Here is a 22,255-nt window from a genome sequence, read left to right on the forward strand (position 1 = left end):
CTCATTGTCCATCTTTTTCTTCAGGTAAGTTTTCTAACTTTTTACCTTTGGTATAGATAGTATCTTTCACACCTTGTTCAAGGACATTCCAATACTTGCTGAATGTAACCATAAAATTGCTAATGAAATAACTGAAATATGCCAACAACAACGTCATCATATATGCATGTTCTGTACGACTCCAAGAATGACTAGGAACACTATTGAAAACTAATGGGATGAACTTTGCAGTTGATGACCAGGTCATATCCAAATATAAGGTTCCATTGATTACATTAAAAATGACGCATAGTACGGCAAGAACTAGTAAATTTGAACCATGGAATTTAAGGGTGTTGGTTAACACTGCTGATAGTAACCTTTTCAATAGTTCGGAAGTTCTTCTATTTTTGTTCTTAATAAATACACTACCGGTGCGTTTACCCTTTAGTAGCAATAATACTGAGTTTATTATTGTAAATATGGTCCTAATTTTATCGTTGGTGGAAGTGAATAAATCTCCTGAAGAGCTTGGTAAAAATGAGATGAAACGGGAACCACCGCATAAGGCAATGCAATAATTGTATGCAATTATTAAATGCACTAGCAGTGCAATGTTTGATATCAACGCTATCCAAAACTCTCCCATAGCTATCAACGTCGAAAGTATCAGTTTGAAAACAAATGACTCCTTGAAATCTTTAACAATATCCAGGAATGCAACCTCAGGCTCCATTGGCACTTCAACATCGTTTTCATCATCCTCATTTTCTGCTTCTACTTCCGTTTCGACTTGATGAGTTTTATTTAGTGTCCGTTTTTCAACAAGTTTGTAGACCTTTGGTAGCAGTTGAGATAATATTATTAGGCCTATGCAGACGTAATATGGGTTGATATGCTCTTCCTTGTTTTCATTCGAGTTTGTCATAATAAATACTTCAATTGGTAACATGAGTAATTTAGAAGTATAATGAGACATCAGGCAAATACTGATAAATAATAACGACGAAAAGAACCATATTAAACCAATCAATATCATATATCTCATTCTAAAGTTAGGTGGGACATAAACAACAAAATAATGATCAAATTCAGTATTTTGCTCATCTAAATAACCGAATTCACCAGCTGTACTTTTATTTCTCTCATTTATCTTCTTAAAGTCTAGGGGTTTTAAAATCTTGTCATCTGTAGTGACCGGCACAAACATGGTTTGTACATAACTTCTTGAAACAATATCAGACGATGGTACCCGCATCAAAACACCATCTGGTATAAAATATGCATGAACAGACTTGTTTTCCCTAAAAAGTTCTAAGGCTTCATCATAAGTCTTGGGGCTTGTAAATAGTTCAGTATTTGACCATTGTGCCTTTTGGGATGCAAATAGTTTGAAAAACCAATTACGGTATAATATGTGGCCTCTTTCGGTTGGAACATCCTTTCCGATGATGAATGAGGAAAGTCGTAAGTTTCTAGCACAAACATGAAATACGTACACCCAATAGTCTTTAACTGCTCTTTTTAATACGCTATTCTTTTCCAATATATTCCTAGTCACAGTGAATGCCAGAAGAATTGTTAGTGAAGTCTTATCAAAAAAGCTGTCTGGTTTGCATTTGTCAGAGAAAGTGGAAAATCCGGATTTCCATAACATTGGAAAGATTACACGTGTATGCAACCCAAATCCTGCAATAATAAATACAGCATAGATGAACATGGAAAGACATAATCTTGAAAGTTGAATACCCATAGGATGAATCAAACTATCATGCAATATTCTAATATTAGGATCTTCTGGAGATCTAATGAAAAATAAAACACCTGGACGAATGATATGCTTTCTAATCATTCCAATATACTTCGCAAACCAATACATATACAAAGTTCCAATAATCCAGTAAGCAAAAAAAGACAGTTTAGGCCAGATCCTGAAAAGTTGAGGAATAGACAACAATTTATTTGGTGATCCTAAGATAGGACAAAACAGAGCAATGTCTAACATCACACCAGCCAGTATTGGAAAACCGGCTAGCTCAATGAAGAATAATGTGAACACTTTTAGAGTACATCTGATTGCGAACGTAATTTGGAATATTTGCCTCTTCACGTTACTCGATAATCCATTGTGCCTACCGTATCCTTTGCTAATCATTTCTGAGACTACAGTATTAATTGCGATGGCCGTGAGGTAAGTTGTCAAACATGGTAGGGCTCTTAGTAGCATAGAATGTTTCATTGAGTTATCGAAGTATCCTTGATAGTATTCTAGATATTGATGAGTAGTGGCAACAACTAATTCCTGATGAACCACGGATATAAAAGGAATGTACTTTACGAGCCCGAAATAAACAACTGAGAGCTTTGAATAATGCATGAGCAAGTTAAATCCTCTGAATGCAATTTCTAAAATCTTAAGGTAAACTCTAATTAGGCCATAGCCTACCACAGTAGGTATCAAGTATGACAATAACAAATAAAGTGAGCAGACTACAGCACCAACAACGAAGTATATCAGAATGGAGCTGAGTTTTAACTTAACATTGATCAACACAGCATTCGCACCATCATTATCTTGCATAGCTTCATCTGGTTGGGCTTCCTGGACAGGTGGTATAAATATAGGAGCATTAGGTCTGTTCATGGCATTTTGAGCATTCCTTTCTTGTTGCTGCGCTAGTAAATTATCAAATTGGTTTTGAGCTCTTCGGTTCATCATTTCTTCAAACCTCTCTCTGAATGGATCATTCATCTCATCCTGTTGGCCAACACCCCAGTGATTAGCTTCATCGTCTGTGTCCGAGTCATGATCGTTTACAACAAAATCAGGATCGTTCTCATCGTCATCAGAATCTAGATGCATGTTGTTTATATTGTTTTGTGGGTTTACTTCCTCATCAGCGTTTACTTCATGTAGCGGTTCTCTTTCTTGGACTCTGTCTACCACAATAGGGCGTTGCGCTTCATCCTGAATACCTTGTCTGTTGTTCTCCCTTGCTCTGAGAGCAACAGCAAGGTGATCAATCATAGCCTCATCCATCATTGGAAATCTTTCCATCAAGCGGGCTTTCATATCGTTTATAGACAGCTTTGGGCCAATTTTATGCAAGATCATCTTTGAGAAGACTTCTTCTCTAACAATCATATCGTATTGGAAGTATAATGCAATGTGCAGAATAACGATAAGTGCGATTTGTAATGCTGTAAATTTATAATTCCATAGTAGTTGCTTCAGGACAGTTGATTTCGTCAGGACAATGTTTCTGTAATACTCTGGATTTTCCTGAAAACCAAACAGTATGCTTCTGATAGTGTCCTCCTCATACGGTATTGTGCCATCCAGGGCAAATGTATAAAGTCTCGCCCAGGTATTCCAGACTAAGGGCCATCCGAACAGGAAAAGCACCAATGCGAGCGAGATTTCAAGAGACTTCCTCATTTTGGAAAACGTCGCTTTCAGTGTGGATTTCAACAGTATTGGGAACGGTATCTTCTCTGGCATATCTTCCACATATGTGGTCTTGAAATTGAACGGGTGGTGGCAAATATCACAGTTCACCTCCGCACCAGTCTTCGAAATGTCTATGTTCTTCGATGATATCCACTCCAGCAGACAGGACTCATGAATGTACTTGATAGAACCCCGACACCGACATGGATGAAACAGCGGACTCTCCTCAGTGGCCTCACCACGGCATATACGACATGTAGCTCCCTGCGGTATATCCATCTCTCGTTTTTAGCCCTTTTTTTTTTCTTGTATATAATCTATTTTCCAATAAACCTTACTTTGTGCAATTATTCACTATTCTTTGTAGACTCTTTTTATTTTTTTACCTTTACCGTCAGCAACAAGTCTAAAACTTCCCCCCCAAGAATCTTTATATCCCAAAGCGTTTTCTCTTATTTTGTTTTAGCCTAATTGTTTCTCAGCTGCCTGGTGATATTATTGAATGGGCCCGGTCCTGAGTACAAGATGCGATGAATAATGATTTCAAGGAAAACTGGTGGTTTTTTCCATTCTGAAATTTTTTTTTTTTTTGTTTTGGCCAATTCGATTTTTTCAAATTTTACCCGGCTTATAATATGCATTAGCATCAAAGGATAGATAATGCTCTGTCACGTGATTCTTCTATTTTTGCTCTCTTTTTCACGGAGCCGTTCAGCTGATTTACGGTTTTTCTTTTTGGTGTCTTTCCCGTGTCGTGTCGCGTTTCTTTGCTTCCTGCAGGCACACGATAAACACGAAATTCTCAGGAAAGTTTAGATCTCCTTCTCTGCTCATTCTTTTAACCGCCCAGATCTCTAGAGATCTAGAGATCTCTAGATCTAAAGATCTTAAATGCAGCTGGTCGGCGGCTAATTTGTATATAGCTTACTAACGTTCTTCTGTGAGTTCCTCGGTCTGTGTCTGTGTCTGTGTCTGTGTCTGTGTCTGTGTCTGTGTCTGTGTCTGCCTAGCACTCCTCAACTATGTTGCTTATACAGTATAAACCCTTTAGATAACAATAAAAGTATACAAATTGTGAATAAATGATGGAATCTAATACAAACGAATGAACACACAAATGCTAGCGGTTTCCAATTCCTACAATAGAACCAACAAGGCCAAGGCTAGCAATATATTTATCATCCCCTTGTGATTCACAGTTCCACAGCCATGGAACGTTGTAACGACCGCGGTACCTGGAGCTGTGCCTGGAGCTATAACGCTGGTCTGGCGTGTTGTGCTGCGCGTTCTGGCATCTGCCGCTAAGCTGTGACTCTGTGAAGTCCGGGCCTCCGCTGCTAGGCTGTGACGCCCTGAACTTTGGTCTGTTCCTGAGCCGGGTTGTGCATCTCCGATTTGTCCTGGACTCTCGCCACTAGCTTGGTCTGCTCCAGTATCTGAGCCTGTACCCGAACCTGTGCCTTGCTGAGCGTTTGGTTGAAGTAGACTTCCACTATTGGACTGGCCACCTCTGCCGCTTTGGTCACCGTCCATAGCACTTGCTTGGCCTCCTTCCGATTGGCCAGAAGCAGTGTTATCAAGACCTGCTTGGCCTGCACCTGCTTGGCCTGATCCTGCTTGGCCTGCACCTGCTTGGCCTGATCCTGCTTGGCCTGCACCTGCTTGGCCTGATCCTACTTGTCCTGATCCTGCTTGGCCTGATCCTGCTTGGCCATTTCCCGTTCCACTACTTGTTCCAGATTGGTTACCATCTGCACTTCCTGATCCAGCTCCTGCTCCAGGAGTTGGTTGTTCTGAACCTCCTCCAGAGCCTGCACCAGGTTGTCCGGCAGCACCAGGTTGTCCAGCAGCACCAGGTTGTCCAGCAGCTCCGGGTTGTCCAGCAGCTCCGGGTTGTCCAGCAGCTCCGGGTTGTCCAGCAGCTCCAGGTTGTCCAGCAGCTCCGGGTTGTCCAGCAGCTCCGGGTTGTCCAGCAGCTCCAGGTTGTCCAGCAGCTCCGGGTTGTCCATCAGCTCCAGGTTGTCCATTATCGCCTCCGTTACCACCACCTGCAGATGATGTGGGAACAACCGCACTAGATGATGGTGCGGGCGGTGTACCACTGCTAACACATGTTGGGCAGAATGATGAGGGCGCTGCAGAAGAGCTTGGGGTAGAGAGTGTTGATGGTGATTCTGAAGATGTAGGGACAGTTGGAGATGATGGTGATACTGAAGATGTGGGGACAGTTGGAGATGATGGTGATACTGAAGACGTAGGGACAGTTGGAGATGATGGTAAAGTTGAAGAGGTATCAAAAACGGAGGCTGAGACAACCGAAGATGATGGAATTGGAGTTATTGGTGGTACTACTGAAGATGATGGTTCGGCTGAAGATGATGGAACAGCAGGTGATGATGGTTCCACTGAAGAAGATGGCTCAACTGATGAGGATGGCTCAACTGATGAGGATGGTTCCACTGATGAGGATGGCTCAACTGATGAGGATGGTTCCACTGAAGAAGATGGCTCAACTGATGAAGATGGTTCAACTGATGAAGATGGTTCAACTGATGAAGATGGTTCAACTGATGAAGATGGTTCAACTGATGAAGATGGTTCAACTGATGAGGATGGCTCAACTGATGAGGATGGCTCAACTGATGAGGATGGTTCAACTGATGAGGATGGTTCAACTGAAGAAGATGGCTCAACTGAAGAAGATGGCTCAACTGAAGAAGATGGCTCAACTGAAGAAGATGGTTCAACAGATGAGGAAGGTGTAATTGATGAAGACACAGCGGCACAGGTCAAATCACTTGGAATAGGCTGATTCACCAATACAAGGAAGGTATCGTAAAGATTTCCTTGAAAAGATAATGTTTCTTGTTGACCGGACATTAATGCCGGATTATAACCGCATCCAATGTCATATGAATACACACCATTGGTGGTAACAGTAAGTATACCTGTCTGTGTGTTGTAACTAAATGTTCCTGAGGACCCTACCGATGCAATTATATTCCCAAAAAAAACACCGCGAACTCTGACTACCTGGGAAACTGGGCTAATAAATGCTAATGCAGTGGTAGTTGATAGATTTATGGTATTACCAATAAAATCTAAGGCATTTACGTATAAAAATCCTTTCTGTACGTTAATTGATCCACTATTCTCAGTGATTGTACCAAGCAAGTAATAACTATTGGCGGCATTCAAATTTATTGTTCCTAGATTTTGTAGTGTGCGGCCACTACTGCCAATGCTGAGTATGTTACCTGTCAGGCTAGGGTCATTTGTTTCACTGCCTATACTTTCGTAATTGATTGTGCCTGTATTATAGAAGGTGACTGGATCTATTATTAAGGTGGAGCTACTATCAGTGTTGGTATGAGCCAAAGATAGTGTAATAGTACCAGTGTTCGCCATCACATTGGGTGTAATCACGATATGCTGTTCTGTTGATGGACCTGTGTTCGAATTCGATATTATTAGCGTGCCTGAATTAGATAGTGATGATGATGGAGGCAAAGAAAAGGTAAAAACAGAAACCGCTGCTAGCGCGTTTGCAGTAACACTGGCCGAAGATGGTGCAATCTGCAAAAGATTATTGAATAGATACTGTGAACCGTCGTTCAATGTCAACGAAGAAACAACGCTAACATCCTCATTAAATGTTTGGTCACCAGTTAAGGTAGTTGGTGTGAGAATATCTAATGATAACACGAGCGTTGCTTTAATAAAAAAAGCAAATATTGTTATTAGCGACATTTGTTGGTAATGTTATTGATGATTTGTGATAACATTTTATTTAAGAGAAAGATAATCTGAAATGAAACTAATCATCTGTTGAATATTTGATGAAGTCTTATATTAGATACTTTTTGAGACATTGCAATTGATAAACTCAGGACTGCGAAAATGCAATGAGTTACAGAGGTTTAATGTTACATAGGGCTGTTCCACAGTAAATATACCATATAAATCCCTAAATATTTCTTCTTAATAAGCAGAGAATGTGGGCTCACTATTAACACATAGTCATTAATTTAACAGAAGAAATAGACAGTAGCTGATGATATTCAGAGCTATATGGAACGATAAAAACAAAGAGGGGCTACAGGAGACTGATAACTTTGCTCAATCATAAGACTTGATTTATTAAGAGCTGGGAAAGAAATGCTTTCTTGCAATGTTATGAAAGTTATGCGGTAAAGATATTTCCCTATGGTTGTTTACATATTTGATTGCAATAAAAAGAAAAAGAAAAGAAAGGACGAACTGGATAGCACCTCCAATACGGCGTGTTAGAACAGCCGAATGGTTTGATCTTGTTTATTAGTCACATACATGGGATCGTAGCTATCATTACTGATCATGGTTCTTCAGAGACTTGCCTCTTGTCAAAATTGCTATGAGGCAATGCAAAACTATCATAGCATTTGAAAGAAGGGCCCCGCTAATTTATTAAGGTATGGGTTGACTGTTAGAAAAGCCATAATGCTTATGGTTGAGTTATGGAATTAAAACATCAAATATGTCTCCTAGCACGCATTTTACAATAACTCTGCAGTACTTTCCTCATATTAACTGCAGATGTTAAAACATCGTTTTTCTGTAAAAATACGTTTTTCTAATAAAACAATGTCGTAGTAATGACATTATCAAAGAAGCAACAAAGAAGGAAAGTGACACCAGTGTAAACGTACACAAAATCCCATGGATGACATGCAAGATCTAGACCATTGCCTGGTTCAATAAGAAAGGACCAATTGATGTAATGTCCTCCCTTTTATTAGGGTTCTCCATAGTATAAGTGTGTTTACGATACAACAGCAAGCATTACTTCCATTTTAACGAACTTTCCTTTTCCCTTGATGGGGATGCCTTGTTTTGCCATTTTCCAATTATTTTATGCATTTGAGTATCCCTGCATTTTGTGCTGCAACTCAAACCACACTACTTGGCTCTATCAGTGACGTCTTGGTGTGTTGTTTGGCTTTATTAATAGAAAATTGTAACTTGAAGCACTGACGGACTGATGCCTAAATATGATGCAAATGGCAATATGAGCATGAAATGTTTGCTGGTTTAGTTAGTCTCTTTTGTTTTCAATTTATGGAAACCTTTTAACTAAGATTTGTATGGCTTCTATCCACTCAGCGTCCTAGCAATAATACTAATCAAAATTGATTCTTATTTTTTATATGAATATAAAGGTATCGATCATAATAAATTAAGAAAATATACATCGATCCAAACCATGTTGCTGCTATGTCTCAGATTATCTACTGCTCAGACTTCTTGAAAGGCAGTGACCTACTAGAACATCTGAAGGATCCAACTTGAAGAAATCATTTATAACAAATAGAAACGAACTGAAAAGGTCAAACACCCTCCTAGAAATATATTGTTTACCCACGGAGCGAAGAAAACAATAATTCAATTAAAGAATTGTTTTATATTAATATAATAAAGGATAATCATTTGGTAGTAAAAGTGTTGGACTACCATTCACCACAAAATTATTTCCGTTTGATTGCATAATTTGTGTATCATCTGTGGCCGGGAAATCGATTACAGTAGCAGAACAGATATGATAAATGGTAACATAAAATTAAATAGTCCCACGTTTACATGTTCTACTCCACCATGGAATGTTGTAGCCAGATGAGATGGTGTCAAAATTGTTGTAGGCTGGGCTCTGCCACTTGTTGTGCCTGTTCTTCCAAGTGCTGCGAGACTATGGCTATGTTCTTGGTTTCCAGAGCCTGATCCTGCTTGACCTGATCCTGCTTGACCGGCTTGACCTGATCCTGCTTGACCTGATCCTGCTTGACCGGCTTGACCTGATCCTGCTTGACCGGCTTGACCTGATCCTGCTTGACCGGCTTGACCACTGCCTGCTTGACCAGCTTGACCACTGCCTGCTTGACCAGCTTGACCACTGCCTGCTTGACCGGCTTGACCTGATCCAGCTTGACCGGCTTGACCGGCTTGACCAGCTTGACCTGATCCAGCTTGACCGGCTTGACCGGCTTGGCCTGCTTGGCCTGCTTGGCCTGCTTGGCCTGCTTGGCCTGCTTGACCGGCTTGGCCTGCTTGACCGGCTTGGCCTGCTTGACCGGCTTGGCCTGCTTGACCGGCTTGGCCTGCTTGACCGGCTTGGCCTGCTTGACCGGCTTGGCCTTGTTCACCTTGTCCCGTTCCGGCTCCAATTGTAATTGTGGTGGTGATAATTACTGGAGGTACTCCAGGATCTTCTATTGTTGTGGTAATTGTAGTAACAACGGCAGAAGATGACGAAGACGAAGATGAGGATGATGAAGGTGATGAAGATGAGGATGAGGATGATGAGGATGAGGATGAGGATGAAGATGGTTCAACTGATGAGGATGGTTCCACTGAAGAAGAGGTATCAACTGATGAGGATGGCTCAACTGAAGAAGATGGTTCTACTGAAGAAGATGGTTCCACTGAAGAAGATGGTTCCACTGATGAGGATGGTTCCACTGATGAGGATGGCTCAACTGATGAGGATGGCTCAACTGATGAGGATGGCTCAACTGATGAGGATGGTTCAACTGATGAAGATGGTTCAACTGATGATGATGGCTCAACTGAAGAAGATGGTTCAACTGATGAAGATGGTTCCACTGAAGAAGAGGTATCAACTGATGAGGATGGCTCAACTGAAGAAGATGGTTCTACTGAAGAAGATGGTTCCACTGATGAGGATGGCTCAACTGATGAAGATGGTTCAACTGATGAAGATGGTTCCACTGAAGAAGATGGTTCCACTGATGAGGATGGTTCCACTGATGAGGATGGCTCAACTGATGATGAAGGTACAATTGATGATGATGCTGCAGCACAAGTCACATCTGCTGGAGCTGCGCCTGTATAGGCTACACCATAACCATCTACAAGATTACCTTCATAACCAATACTTGATTGAGTGCCTATAAGTAATGCGGGATCATAACCACATCCAATATCGTAAGTATATGTATTACCATCAGTTGTGACTGTTAAGATTCCAGTTTGTTCGTTATATGCGAATGCTCCATTTGTTCCAGCTGATGCAATGAAGTTTGGTGCAGCAAAGCCACGAACAACAACCGTTTCAGGTACTGGTCTTATCATCGCCAAAGCACCTTCTGGTCCTAAGTTAATAGTGTTACCAGCAAATGAGGTCGAATCGATGTGTAGTAACCCATAGTTTACATTAATTGAGCCACCTTCGCCTTGGATGTTTCCTTGTAAGTAATAGTTGTTTCCGGCAGCCAAATTTATTATTCCTGTGTTGTCTAAAGCGTGGCCAGCACTTCCAATATGTAAAATGTTGCCTTCTAAGCCGGGATCGTTGATTTCAGTTCCTGTACGTTCATAATTTATAGTTCCTGAGTTTGCAAAACTTGGGGAGTCTATGAGCATGGTAGAGCTGCTATCTGATTGATAATGAACCACTCTAATAGTCAAAGTGCCAGAGTTACTGAAGGTGCTAGGGTTAATGTTTATGTGCTGTTCAGATACTACGCCTGCGTTGTTATTGATGGTCAAAGTACCTAGATTTGAGAATGATGATGAAGGTGGCATAGAGAATGTAAAAACCGATCCAGATTGCGCATTAGCTTCAACACTAGCAGTGTCTAAGCTAATATCCAAAAGGTTGTTAAAAATATACTCAGAACCATCGTTCAATGTCAACGAAGATTGGACATCGATATCCTCATTGAAATTTTGATTACCAGTTAACGTGGTAGGAGTAGTAATTGTTTGCTGTGCTTTAACTAGCACATAACTAGCGAAAAATAATAAAATTCTTGAAAACATGAGCATGTTCGGAATTTTTGTATATGGTATTTTTTTTTTTTTTTTGAGAAAGAATTTAAAATGAATTAAAGAATAGTAAAAGTGAAAACTTGTGAAAGAAAAAGGCAAAACGAGAGTTTCTTATATATTATTTTTTTTTTTGTTTATTAGTTTGACAAAAATACATCCCGTAATTATATTACCCCATGTTTGTCGTCTCAACAATTAAATTGCCTAATATAATTTTGGCTACTGAAGTAGTCGTATAATTAATATGTTGTGATGAAATATTAGCGAAGGTTAGAATAGGTGAATTTAAAGGGATAATATTACTTGGACCACAGTGATGTTGTCCTCCAAATAAGGCACTAGTCTACAAGACAATTCGAGAGAATTATTAATTATTTTGATTAACTCTAATTAGTACCTTGATAGGGAAATTGAAACATATTCCCCGTTAATTTCAGTTAGTTGGTTTTTGCTAACCCCATCGTTCCTGGTTCGGAAGGTAAACAACACTATTTCAAAATATCCGTTAAAACAGTTAGTAAAGCAACATCTCTATTCAACATTTGCAGCTAGAAGCCCCCCCCCCCACTTACCCCTTCCCACTATTAAGACTACCTTCAGTATATTATGTATGTACACCGGCTATGTGTGGGTTACATGTTTGCGATGGCCGTAACCTAGTCAGCATACGCTTACAAGTTTTCTATACACCGAAAATGTAAATTGGCTCTGCGCAATTTACCCTTTATTAAAGGTGAATGGGTAAAACACACCCCATAGTAGTGTGCTTAATATGTGCAATATGTCCCTAATCTAATACTCATCATCGAAATTTACACTTTTAAGGCAATGTTACTACGGTAGCATGACTTATTAAGGGACCAAGATCTCAAATACAGGAAATCTAGACACTGGGCATTGGAAGCCTTCCCCCCCAATATTTCTATTGTTATCAGCTACAGAATTTATACACAGGCAATCATGCAGCACTGCCTTGTCTACCTTCTAACCCACTCATCTCATCTGTTGAAGTGTTATGTACAGCCCTAATACTGCGGCTCATAAGAAAAGAGTCACTCCTTGGCAATTGCTCCATAGCAATACCGACGGGCTTAGCCACCGAAGATAGCTGCGCACAAGATTATCTTCGGAGTCTCGCAATTTAAACTTCCTTCTCTCTCAAACAACTATTTATAGACTTTGGCCCCTACACGCTTTTATGTGGAAGACGGGATAATGGACCCGCTCCGACCACTCCCCCCCCCCCCCCTCACACATTCCCTGCTTTCCTTGCAGTCACCCCTGCGGCACCGATCTCTCAGAAATGAGATTCATTACGCTGCAATGACGTATTCTCTACCCTTAATTTATTAGGGCTCAGAAATAAATTAGGGATACCATGGGGGGAATGTGGGGTCCGACCCTTATTTTCGGGTACAATGATATCATGTGACTGGTATTTTTTGAACTGTGTTAGACTCGTAGAACTGCAAATTGGGAATGAGTTAGCATTACTCAGTTGCACATTACCAAAATAAGAGAGTTGATACACATAGGGACAGGATTTTATACTGTGACCTTCCCTGTTTTAACAATTTTAGAAAAGTGTAAATGAGAAAAGGAGTAATTTTTTTTTCTTATGTACTTTTTTAATATGTATTTGAGATTAAAATAAAAAAAAAAAGAACTAAAAAATTACTGTTCAAATAATATGGGGCCTGCCAATTTTTTATCTGACAGAGAAATGAATAAAAAATAGTTCAAACTGGTAAGTAATCATTAAAAATAAATTAAGACAAAAAAGAAAACGAACCAAGAAATGCTTCCATCAAGGAATGCATATGTTTTAAATAAAAAAAAAAAAGAGAATTGAAAAGGGGGGACATTAAAAATATTATGATCGATCAATCTCGAACGATTATTTGTGTAAGCCATTGCCTGCAATAGCTTACAGTCTTGAGCCTTAATTTATCTAGCTCGGTGTTATCATAACAATAGAACAGAGACAACAAATGGTAGCAACACTTGGAATAGTCCAACATTAATCTTCTCTACACCACCATGGAAGGTAGTAGCCAGTTGAGAAGGTGCTAATACTGTAGGTTGAGAACCACCTGTTGTAGTTCTGGCCTGAGCTGCAACACTATGTGGTTGAGGGCTTGCTTGACCTGACCCAGCTCCCGTACCACCAGAGCCCGCGCCACCAGCTCCTGCTCCTGATCCTGATCCAGATGCGCCAGCTCCTGATCCTGAACTACCAGCTCCTGATCCACCGGAACCTGATCCTGCACTACCAGCTCCTGATCCACCGGAACCTGATCCTGCACTACCAGCTCCTGATCCGCCAGCTCCTGATCCGCCAGCTCCTGATCCACCGGAACCTGATCCTGCACTACCAGCTCCTGATCCGCCAGCTCCTGATCCTGAACCACTAGTCCCTGCACCACCAGCACCTGACCCTGATCCTGATCCTGAGCTACCGGCTCCTGATCCGCCAGCACCTGCTTGGCCTGCACCTGCTTGGCCTGATCCTGCTTGTCCTGCACCTGCTTGGCCTGCACCTGCTTGGCCTGCACCTGCTTGGCCTGATCCTTGTTGGCCTGCACCTGCACCTGCTTGGCCTGCACCTGCTTGGCCTGATCCTTGTTGGCCTGCACCTGCTTGGCCTGATCCTGCTTGGCCTGATCCTTGTTGGCCACTTCCTGTTCCACTACCTGTTCCAGACTGGTTACCACTTGCACTTCCTGATCCATCTCCTGCTCCAGGAGTTGGCTGTTCTGAACCTCCTCCAGAGCCAGCTCCGGGTTGTCCAGCAGCTCCGGGTTGTCCAGCAGCACCAGGTTGTCCAGCAGCTCCAGGTTGTCCAGCAGCTCCGGGTTGTCCAGCAGCACCAGGTTGTCCAGCAGCTCCGGGTTGTCCAGCAGCACCAGGTTGTCCAGCGGCGCCAGGTTGTCCAGCAGCTCCGGGTTGTCCATCAGCTCCAGGTTGTCCATTATCGCCTCCGTTACCACCAACTGCAGATGATGTGGGAACAACCGCACTAGATGATGGTGCGGGCGGTGTACCACTGCTAACACATGTTGGGCAGAATGATGAGGGCGCTGCAGAAGAGCTTGGGGTAGAGATTGTTGATGGTGATACTGAAGATGTGGGGACAGTTGGAGATGATGGTGATACTGAAGACGTAGGGACAGTTGGAGATGATGGTAAAGTTGAAGAGGTATCAAAAACGGAGGCTGAGACAACCGAAGATGATGGAATTGGAGGTGTTGATGGCTCGACTGAAGATGATGGAACTGCAGGTGATGATGGTTCGACTGAAGATGATGGAACTGCAGGTGATGATGGTACCACTGAAGATGATGGTTCAACCGAAGATGATGGAATTGGAGGTGTTGATGGTTCGACTGAAGACGAAGGTACTACCGAAGACGAAGGTAATACTGAAGATGATGGTTCGACTGAAGACGAAGGTACTACCGAAGACGAAGGTAATACTGATGATGGTTCAACCGAAGATGATGGTACTACTGAAGACGAAGGTTCAACCGAAGATGATGGTACTACCGAAGATGATGGTTCAATCGAAGATGATGGTTCAATCGAAGATGATGGTTCAATCGAAGACGATGGTTCAACGGAAGACGAAGGTACTATCGAAGATGAAGGTATGATCGATGAGGAGGCGGCAGCACAGGTAGTATCAGAAGGTGCAACACCTAGGTAGACAACACTGTAGGCGTCAACATTGACACCCCCTACTTGAATTGTAATTTGTGCACCTAAAAATAACGCAGGATCAAATCCACAGCCGATATCATACAGAAACACACCTAAACTTGTTGTGACTGTTAGAATACCAGTTGTCGGATCATACACGAAACTACCATCAACTCCAAGTGATATAATTGCTGCTGCATCTAGAAGACCTGTTACAACTATTGCATTTGCCTGTGCATTAACAAATGCTGCTGCTGTGTTTGGGTGAAGAGCAATTGAGTTACCGGTGAATGTTTGGGAGCTGATGACCAATGTTCCTTGTTCGATGTCAATCACACCTCCATCGCCAATTATATTTCCCAGTAAATTATATCTTGGTGCTGCATTTAAATGAATAGTACCTGTGTTATCAATAGTGTTACCGACACTGCCAATCTGAAGGATATTACCCAGCAAATTTGGATCTGTACCTCCAGCTCCGCCTCCTATATAGCTAATGGTGCCAGAATTAACAAATACTCCAGCATCGATTACTAGTAGAGATGTCGCATCTGAGACTGTACGTGCTAAATCCAGCGTTATTGTGCCAGTGTTGGTAAGGGATGAGGGAATTATGTTTATTGATTGCGATCCTCCTAGACCCAAAAGATTGCCGTTAGATATAGTCATTGAACCGCTATTGGTTACAGATGAAGTGCTTGGGATGCTGAAAGAAAAAGGCAATAAGATATCCAGCAAAGCTGTTGCGGATAGGGAACCACCTCCATCAATAGTTAGAAGGTCATTGAAAGCATATGAATTACCTAATGTCAACGACAACGCACCTGTGGAAAATATATGAACTGGTTCAGTAAAAAGCTGGATACCAGTCAGAGATAAAATTGAATTAACATCCAGTGCAGATACCAGGCAAAAGCCGAGCATCAGCACGATAAACACTTTCATATTAGTCATAATTGAGTGTGTCTTTAATTGATTGATATTGTTGTATGATATAAAGAATTAATTACTATTAAGAATAAACGAAAGTATACTTGAGTCATGAAGGAAAGAAAGCATTTAACGGTGCCTTTTTATATAGCTCAATGAATGAATCTTTAGGTATATATTTTGGGATATATGAAAATGTTATTTCTTGTGGACACTCAATTGGAGATTGGTTGGAGAAGATGTTGCATTATAGACCTCTTTCCTTTTAAAAATTAACCCACTCACTCATTATTTGAACTTAGCTATCGCCTCTTTTCTGTAACTATGTATTGAGAATTGATCGAATCTATAATGCGAGTAATTATATTTAGTATGGCAGTATTCATTCAACAAAATCGATGAAGAACTGTAGATAGCGTTCGCCTGATTATTGTGCAAGTTATCTTCCTATAGTTAGAATCAACTCATTTATTTTGCTAGATGATAGTGGGGAATGTAATTTAAAAAGATGGTATTAATTGAAATTACTGTATTTTTTCTTTCATTATTTTATTACTGCTATCAAGCAACTTGTGTGCTCCTACAGATTGGAGGATAAAGCTGTATAGTTTGACATATTACATCAATAGTAATTAATTGAATTTAAAGAAAAGAGTCTTCTTTTATTTATTTTGTGGGGCAAATATGGTTATTCCCCCGCCAGCTGGATATTTACTACCACAGGTTCATTCTGGAAGTTCACGCAGGTTTACTTCTGTTATTGCAAAGCGATTTAAGCACAGTTTTGTACATCAAATTAAATTATGCCAAGAAAACTGCAAGATGACAGGAAATCAGTACATGAAGCAGAGGTGCTGCGCACACAATATAAGCCCTGGTTATGTTATATTCCATACTCTTTTTTAACATCAGATTATATCGGATAATTGAGAACTGCCAAGCATAATGCTACAACAAACTTATGAGAAGCTGGCATGTGGAAAGTGGAAGGAGACACTCCACTTTGGGAAACCTGACCACAGAATTTCCAAAGATTGAAAGTTAAAGTTTCAGATTGCCTGTGCAGATTGCTATTGACTATTAAGCTTTCTAATTAAATATGTCACCTATTGCAGTTTTTTCTTCTGAAATTAAATTATGAAAAAGTCCGATTTTCTTTGCATCTCACATGCATTACAGACGTGAGAGAAATGTTCTAGACCATAATGATTAACAGCTTTGTTTGTCCAACTCTTTGGTTGCATTTTCTCCAATAACCTGTTCCATCATAGAAATTTCATTTGACTGCGAAGCTTGTGAGTTGATAGGTTGGCATAGACAAAGCATGAAATGCAAAGTTTGATCTCCAAAAACTCTAACTAGCTGGTTTAACTACGATCTAATTGTGGGGTCTGCTTAAGAAAAAGTTTGTATACATTGATTACACCTCACTTTCTTGATTTTTGATTGATTATTAGAAGTTGAGTAACATACTTGTTACCACTACAGTTTCATGCTGTGTAATACTATATAGAAGAAAAGAGACAGAATGAATCACTGGTGAATCACACTTTCTGTTAAGCCGGATTCTCTAAGAAATAACAAGAAAACCATTTGTTCAAGATATTGGTAGCCAGAGTAAGGTGAAGGAAGTAAACAGATAAATCTTTACTGTAAACAGTTGACAATGATAAACACATGAAGATACTCTTTGCATGAAGACCTTAAGCACATTCTACAAATTTTCTACTAATCTACAGAAAGTTTCCTGTTTTATTATGTTTTCTGCTGATTTTCCATATTTTTGTTGGTTAAGTTGATTGAAATTGGTTGTATTAGTTTAATTAATAAGTATAATGCAGCTGTTGTAATAGTATAGCTTCCCTTATTTTCTCCTATATATAGTATGTATTTGGGGGCCAATCTTTACTACGCAAATTATTTGAGGATTCGCACAATTGTGGTGGAATAGTGACTACTTTCCGAATCCATATGTCACAGTATATGCTCAACTCCGATATTTTTCTCCAGTAATACGCCTTCTTGTAGAAAAGATAAGCAAGCCTAAAACAAGTTGGAGCTAGATTTGGGATAATATGAACACTATACAGACATTTTATTTTCTTGTAGAATAGTAAAAACATAGAAAGAAACACGTATCTTGTATACAAGGATATATCATTTGAGTCGGTTACTTTTGCTGTAAAATGCAAAGTCAACTGTAACCCAGTGTATTCTTCGGTAGTACTGATCAGTTTTTTTGTTTGATTAGCCATAAATCCATTGTCATTAACCCAATTAGTGAAACTTTTAATTAACCCTATCAGGTAATACCCGGTGTATTGGATATCGCTAACTTGCAATTTAAGAGCCCTGCGCCAACTTCTAGCTTATTACTATTATAAAGCACATTGCCTACTACGTCAAAGTATGTAAGACTTGGCTGAGAAAAACATAACACGCTAACATGCGTATAAAAGCCGTTTTTATTGAATTACGGAAACTCATTCAACTGTATTTCCAAAAAGGGTTAGATATATGTATTCTATCAAATGCAAATGCTATTGGAGGCACAGATACTTCTGTAGCTAGATTGCAACAGATTATTAATGTCTTTCAAGCAACAAGTAGCCATCCATCTAAGATGAGACTGCAGTCCACTAATACAATGCACTGCGAGCTATGCAGTTAAGATTTGTGTCAACAATATCGGAGATTGTAGGCTCATCGCCGACTTGACGTGATACAAACCCTAAAACAAGACTAATAAAAACCCTAAGACGACTATTGATATGACTTGTTAGAAGGAACCCATTAGATCACTATACTGTAGTATTGATATTTGTAGTTGAGACAAAAGGTATAACGAACTATTTGAAATGCGGGGGAAGAAAGTGTTCAGGCATATGATAGGAAGTAAGATGTGGGTGCTTAATGCAGTTCATATAATAATTGGTTGCCTTTCTCCATAAGCTTATTACATCGTCAATCACCGCGTGTGTAAGATGAAAAAGTTGATATCACTTGTTCAAAGGTGACGTACATCTACTGTAATTGGTATGGTATTTATTTGATGCCCTTTTTTTTCTTTTTTCTTTTTCCAGAAGAATTTATGCAATATTTCAAGATGTAATTGATTATTTTTCTAATGTTAAGACAACTCATTTGTGGGTTATTTTGTGGGTTGGTTCCTATCTTCTGCGGGTTGCATCAAATATTCTACAATAAAAGTAGTTTTTGTTAGTAGATTTGAGTTATAGCACGAAACCCTCTTCACTTGTGCACGAATATTGTTGTCTGGTGAACTTCAGATGGATGTTTTATGATCTGAGGCAGGCACTTCATCTTGCTATCTTTATCTAATAATAACAGATTTTTATTGAGATTCATGTCTTTCTTACTACATCTAGATTTAACCCGCACAACCAATATAGCTATAAACATTAATATTATTGTAGTTTCAAAAACGAAAAAAGGTGTGCAACCATAGAGCCATTTCAATGCAACCTTTTTGCGTTGGTCTTCTATGGTAAAATGCGCCTGTTAATGGAAATTTCCTGCAACTTTCCAGCAAAAAAATAGAAATAAGCCCTGTAGGGGGCTCGAACCCCTAACCTTATGATTAAGAGTCATACGCGCTACCGATTGCGCCAACAAGGCTTATTAATTGCGTTGATATTCTAAAATTTTCGTGTCACCATACATGAATGAAAACATTCTGGTGATCCCACGTATACTGTTATTATTTTCCAAATGTATAACATAAAGCTAAAATACTATGTACATTTATATCATCAAAATTGTTAGTTTGTAATTTAGGTGTACTACTCTTGCCATATAAACACTTAAGATTTCTTGTGAGCCTATAATAAACAAGATATCAACTGTCTATGAAATGATAAGGCGTGAAGCTACCACTTTGACTCTCTCACAAACTGATATTAATGATCTTGTTGATGAGTTAGAAGAGCGCAAGCTGCAAAGAATAATAAATAAACAGAGGGACAGAGTACTTCGAACATCAACGAAGTTAGAGAGTGGATCTGAAGATACCCGGTTGGCGAGCCGAGATAACAACGATGATGGCATAGCATTGCAGTATAATAACGGTGATGAGTCTCTAGAGGATGCTGTACCCATTGACTCTTTCATAAATGCAAGTCCACTAGACAATAAGACTATGCATCGCACAGTAAACTTTGATCAGGGACTCAATGTGTCGTTAGGAAGTTTTGCTCAAAACACCACTTCTAACTCTAACTGGCAAGGTAACAGTCAGAGCGGGACCTCTGAAACTGAAGCTGGTTCAACACAGTCAAATCCATTTTATCGAGGGTGAATTTAGTATCGAAGACGAGCAATAACCCTAACTGTTAGACGAGCTTTCTAGATCATCAAAATATTATGGTCTTAATTGAAATAATTTGCTAGACTTTAAGCCAAATGGAATAATTGCATTATATACTACATTACCATAACATTATATTTATATAGAATTACAACGACCAAATTTTGAATCTCTTTGGTTCAGTTAGCTTTGGGTCATCAAGATGCTGCGCTACTTCTTTTGCTAATTGCTGATTATCATTCTTTTCTTCTTCTTCTTCTTTGTCTACCAGGTCCATGTTAGAATCCATTTGCTCTGATGCTATCACAAGTTTCTTTGTGACATTTAAATCTGAGAGCTTTTGATTAATTTCACTCACTTGTTTACTCAAATTATTTTTCTGTTGAGATATTTTACTTACTTCATTCTCATATTTGGCAGTTTCTTCTGTTAGAGCCTTATCCAGGCTATCTAATTTAGACATTTTTATTTTAAGCTTTTTAGCACTCAATGTTATAAGTTCCTGTGCAATGATACGCATTTGGTATTGTGACTTCAACTGACAGTTGTGGGCAGCAGTAGGAAGCTTGCTATTCAATATGTCCTCATTTCCATTAGTGATTAATGCATTAATAAAATTCTCCATCACTTCAATGATGGTATCTGATGTAGTTTGGTTTGCAGAGCTCTTATACTTGTCTAATAGTTTTGAAACGTCATCATCTTCCAATGGAAGTGACATGTATTTATCAACACAGTCCGCAATTAGTTTGTTCCCGCCTACGTGTTTAGCAATGTGCTTCCAATCAGACCCAAACATTTCTAGACCTTCCAGTAATGAAACGACTTCCTGATCTGTCCATATCTTTCTTTGAGGGAAAGCATTTTCATCTGCTAATTTTATAAAGTCTGAGGATTGAAATTTCTCGCCAAATTGCTCTTTAGAGAAGCACTTATGGCACAAGCTCGAATGTTTATTGCGCAAATTGAAATACTTAACTGTCATCTTATCGTTTCCACATATGTGGCAGACAAATACCTTTTGCATATCTTTTGACTCTAATTTCTTTTCTTTCAGGGCATTGAAATTTTTAGATGCATCATAGACATTTTGCCTTAGAGAGACGTTAGTTGGGTATGAGTTCTCTTCCTCATTTATTGTTTGGTCATCTTCATTTGATTCCTTGGTAGTTGCATCATTCAATATTAGTACCTCGACCCTTTCCTCATCTTCATGTACTAGTTTCTTCTTCTGTGCCTCTATTTTGAGCTTCTTGTTAGCAATAATTTTCTTTTCCGGTAAAAATGGTTTCAAACCTTGTGGAGTATCTAAAGTAATTTGGAAATGCCCTGTGAAACTAGGACCTATTAAGGTCGGTTTTGATCTAGGGTCTACCTGGTAATTAATTAGTCCCCATTTCTCGAGAAATTCATGAATCCTTACGATAGAAGCGACATCCATAGCGATGTTCCTTCTTACCGCGGTAATTGTTAGGTATTCTGTAGGAGATAATCTGAATGTGTTTATTATAAAATTTCTAGTGTCCTTGTATGCTTTTTCTGACTTAAATCTGGAGGAGCCATCGAAGAAATCTGGAAGCGACCGCTTCTCGATTTCATGCACAGAATACATGTCAAACCACTTGGCAAAAGGAGGTATGGTCACTTCATTAGTCTGTTTGATCAAGAACTTCAATGTCTTGTCTTCCATGCTAGATGTATCATCATCACCGTTCGATTTATCGGTCACCTCTTCAACTTTGGCTACATTCTCGGAGTCAATCTCCATCTCGTTCTTCACTGTTTCGCTCATTATGTACAAATTTTGTCCTTTCTAAACTATATTTGAAGTTCAGTTCGAATGTTATGTGCTCGATGCACGCGTTACGTTCTAGTTTACCAAATCGAACCGTCCTTTTGACCCAGTTGTTATCCTCGGAACAACAATTAGAAGAAAAAATACAAATTCCTTATTACAGATGTTTTGGCCACAAATATAGCAGTATATTTCCACACACCCAATGAATACTAAAACCGATGTAATTGGCGCCAAATATAATTAATCG

General features: G+C 39.7%; 6 protein-coding genes and 1 non-coding gene across 7 annotated transcripts; 1 reads left to right on the forward strand and 6 right to left on the reverse strand.

The window, feature by feature from the left end:
- Nucleotide 1: 1 nt before the first annotated feature.
- On the reverse strand, nucleotides 2-3,709 carry SSM4 (E3 ubiquitin-protein ligase SSM4; the record flags this gene model as incomplete). Its single annotated transcript, XM_447813.1, has 1 exon — nucleotides 2-3,709. The coding sequence occupies one exon, from the start codon at nucleotides 3,707-3,709 to the stop codon at nucleotides 2-4; it is 3,708 nt and encodes a 1,235-aa protein (XP_447813.1).
- An 858-nt stretch (nucleotides 3,710-4,567) lies between these two features.
- Nucleotides 4,568-7,180, reverse strand: AWP1 (the record flags this gene model as incomplete). Its single annotated transcript, XM_447814.2, has 1 exon — nucleotides 4,568-7,180. One exon carries the CDS (start codon nucleotides 7,178-7,180, stop codon nucleotides 4,568-4,570), a length of 2,613 nt encoding a protein of 870 aa, XP_447814.1.
- A 1,806-nt stretch (nucleotides 7,181-8,986) lies between these two features.
- On the reverse strand, nucleotides 8,987-11,251 carry GVI51_J02387 (uncharacterized protein; the record flags this gene model as incomplete). Its single annotated transcript, XM_447815.1, has 1 exon — nucleotides 8,987-11,251. The coding sequence occupies one exon, from the start codon at nucleotides 11,249-11,251 to the stop codon at nucleotides 8,987-8,989; it is 2,265 nt and encodes a 754-aa protein (XP_447815.1).
- Nucleotides 11,252-13,219: 1,968 nt separating this feature from the next.
- On the reverse strand, nucleotides 13,220-15,907 carry GVI51_J02409 (uncharacterized protein; the record flags this gene model as incomplete). The annotated part of the gene is made up of 1 exon (XM_447816.1): nucleotides 13,220-15,907. One exon carries the CDS (start codon nucleotides 15,905-15,907, stop codon nucleotides 13,220-13,222), a length of 2,688 nt encoding a protein of 895 aa, XP_447816.1.
- A 3,542-nt stretch (nucleotides 15,908-19,449) lies between these two features.
- Nucleotides 19,450-19,522, reverse strand: tK(CUU)8. Its single transcript has one exon. It is a non-coding gene; the product is annotated as a tRNA-Lys (tRNA).
- A 235-nt stretch (nucleotides 19,523-19,757) lies between these two features.
- On the forward strand, nucleotides 19,758-20,201 carry CDC26 (anaphase promoting complex subunit CDC26; the record flags this gene model as incomplete). Its single annotated transcript, XM_447818.1, has 1 exon — nucleotides 19,758-20,201. The coding sequence occupies one exon, from the start codon at nucleotides 19,758-19,760 to the stop codon at nucleotides 20,199-20,201; it is 444 nt and encodes a 147-aa protein (XP_447818.1).
- A 157-nt stretch (nucleotides 20,202-20,358) lies between these two features.
- On the reverse strand, nucleotides 20,359-22,002 carry RSC8 (Rsc8p; the record flags this gene model as incomplete). Its single annotated transcript, XM_447819.1, has 1 exon — nucleotides 20,359-22,002. The coding sequence occupies one exon, from the start codon at nucleotides 22,000-22,002 to the stop codon at nucleotides 20,359-20,361; it is 1,644 nt and encodes a 547-aa protein (XP_447819.1).
- Between the last annotated feature and the right edge of the window lie 253 nt (nucleotides 22,003-22,255).

The sequence above is a fragment of the Nakaseomyces glabratus genome, chromosome J (assembly GCF_010111755.1).
Source record: "Nakaseomyces glabratus chromosome J, complete sequence".
In the NCBI taxonomy this organism is placed as follows: Eukaryota; Fungi; Ascomycota; class Saccharomycetes; order Saccharomycetales; family Saccharomycetaceae; genus Nakaseomyces; species Nakaseomyces glabratus.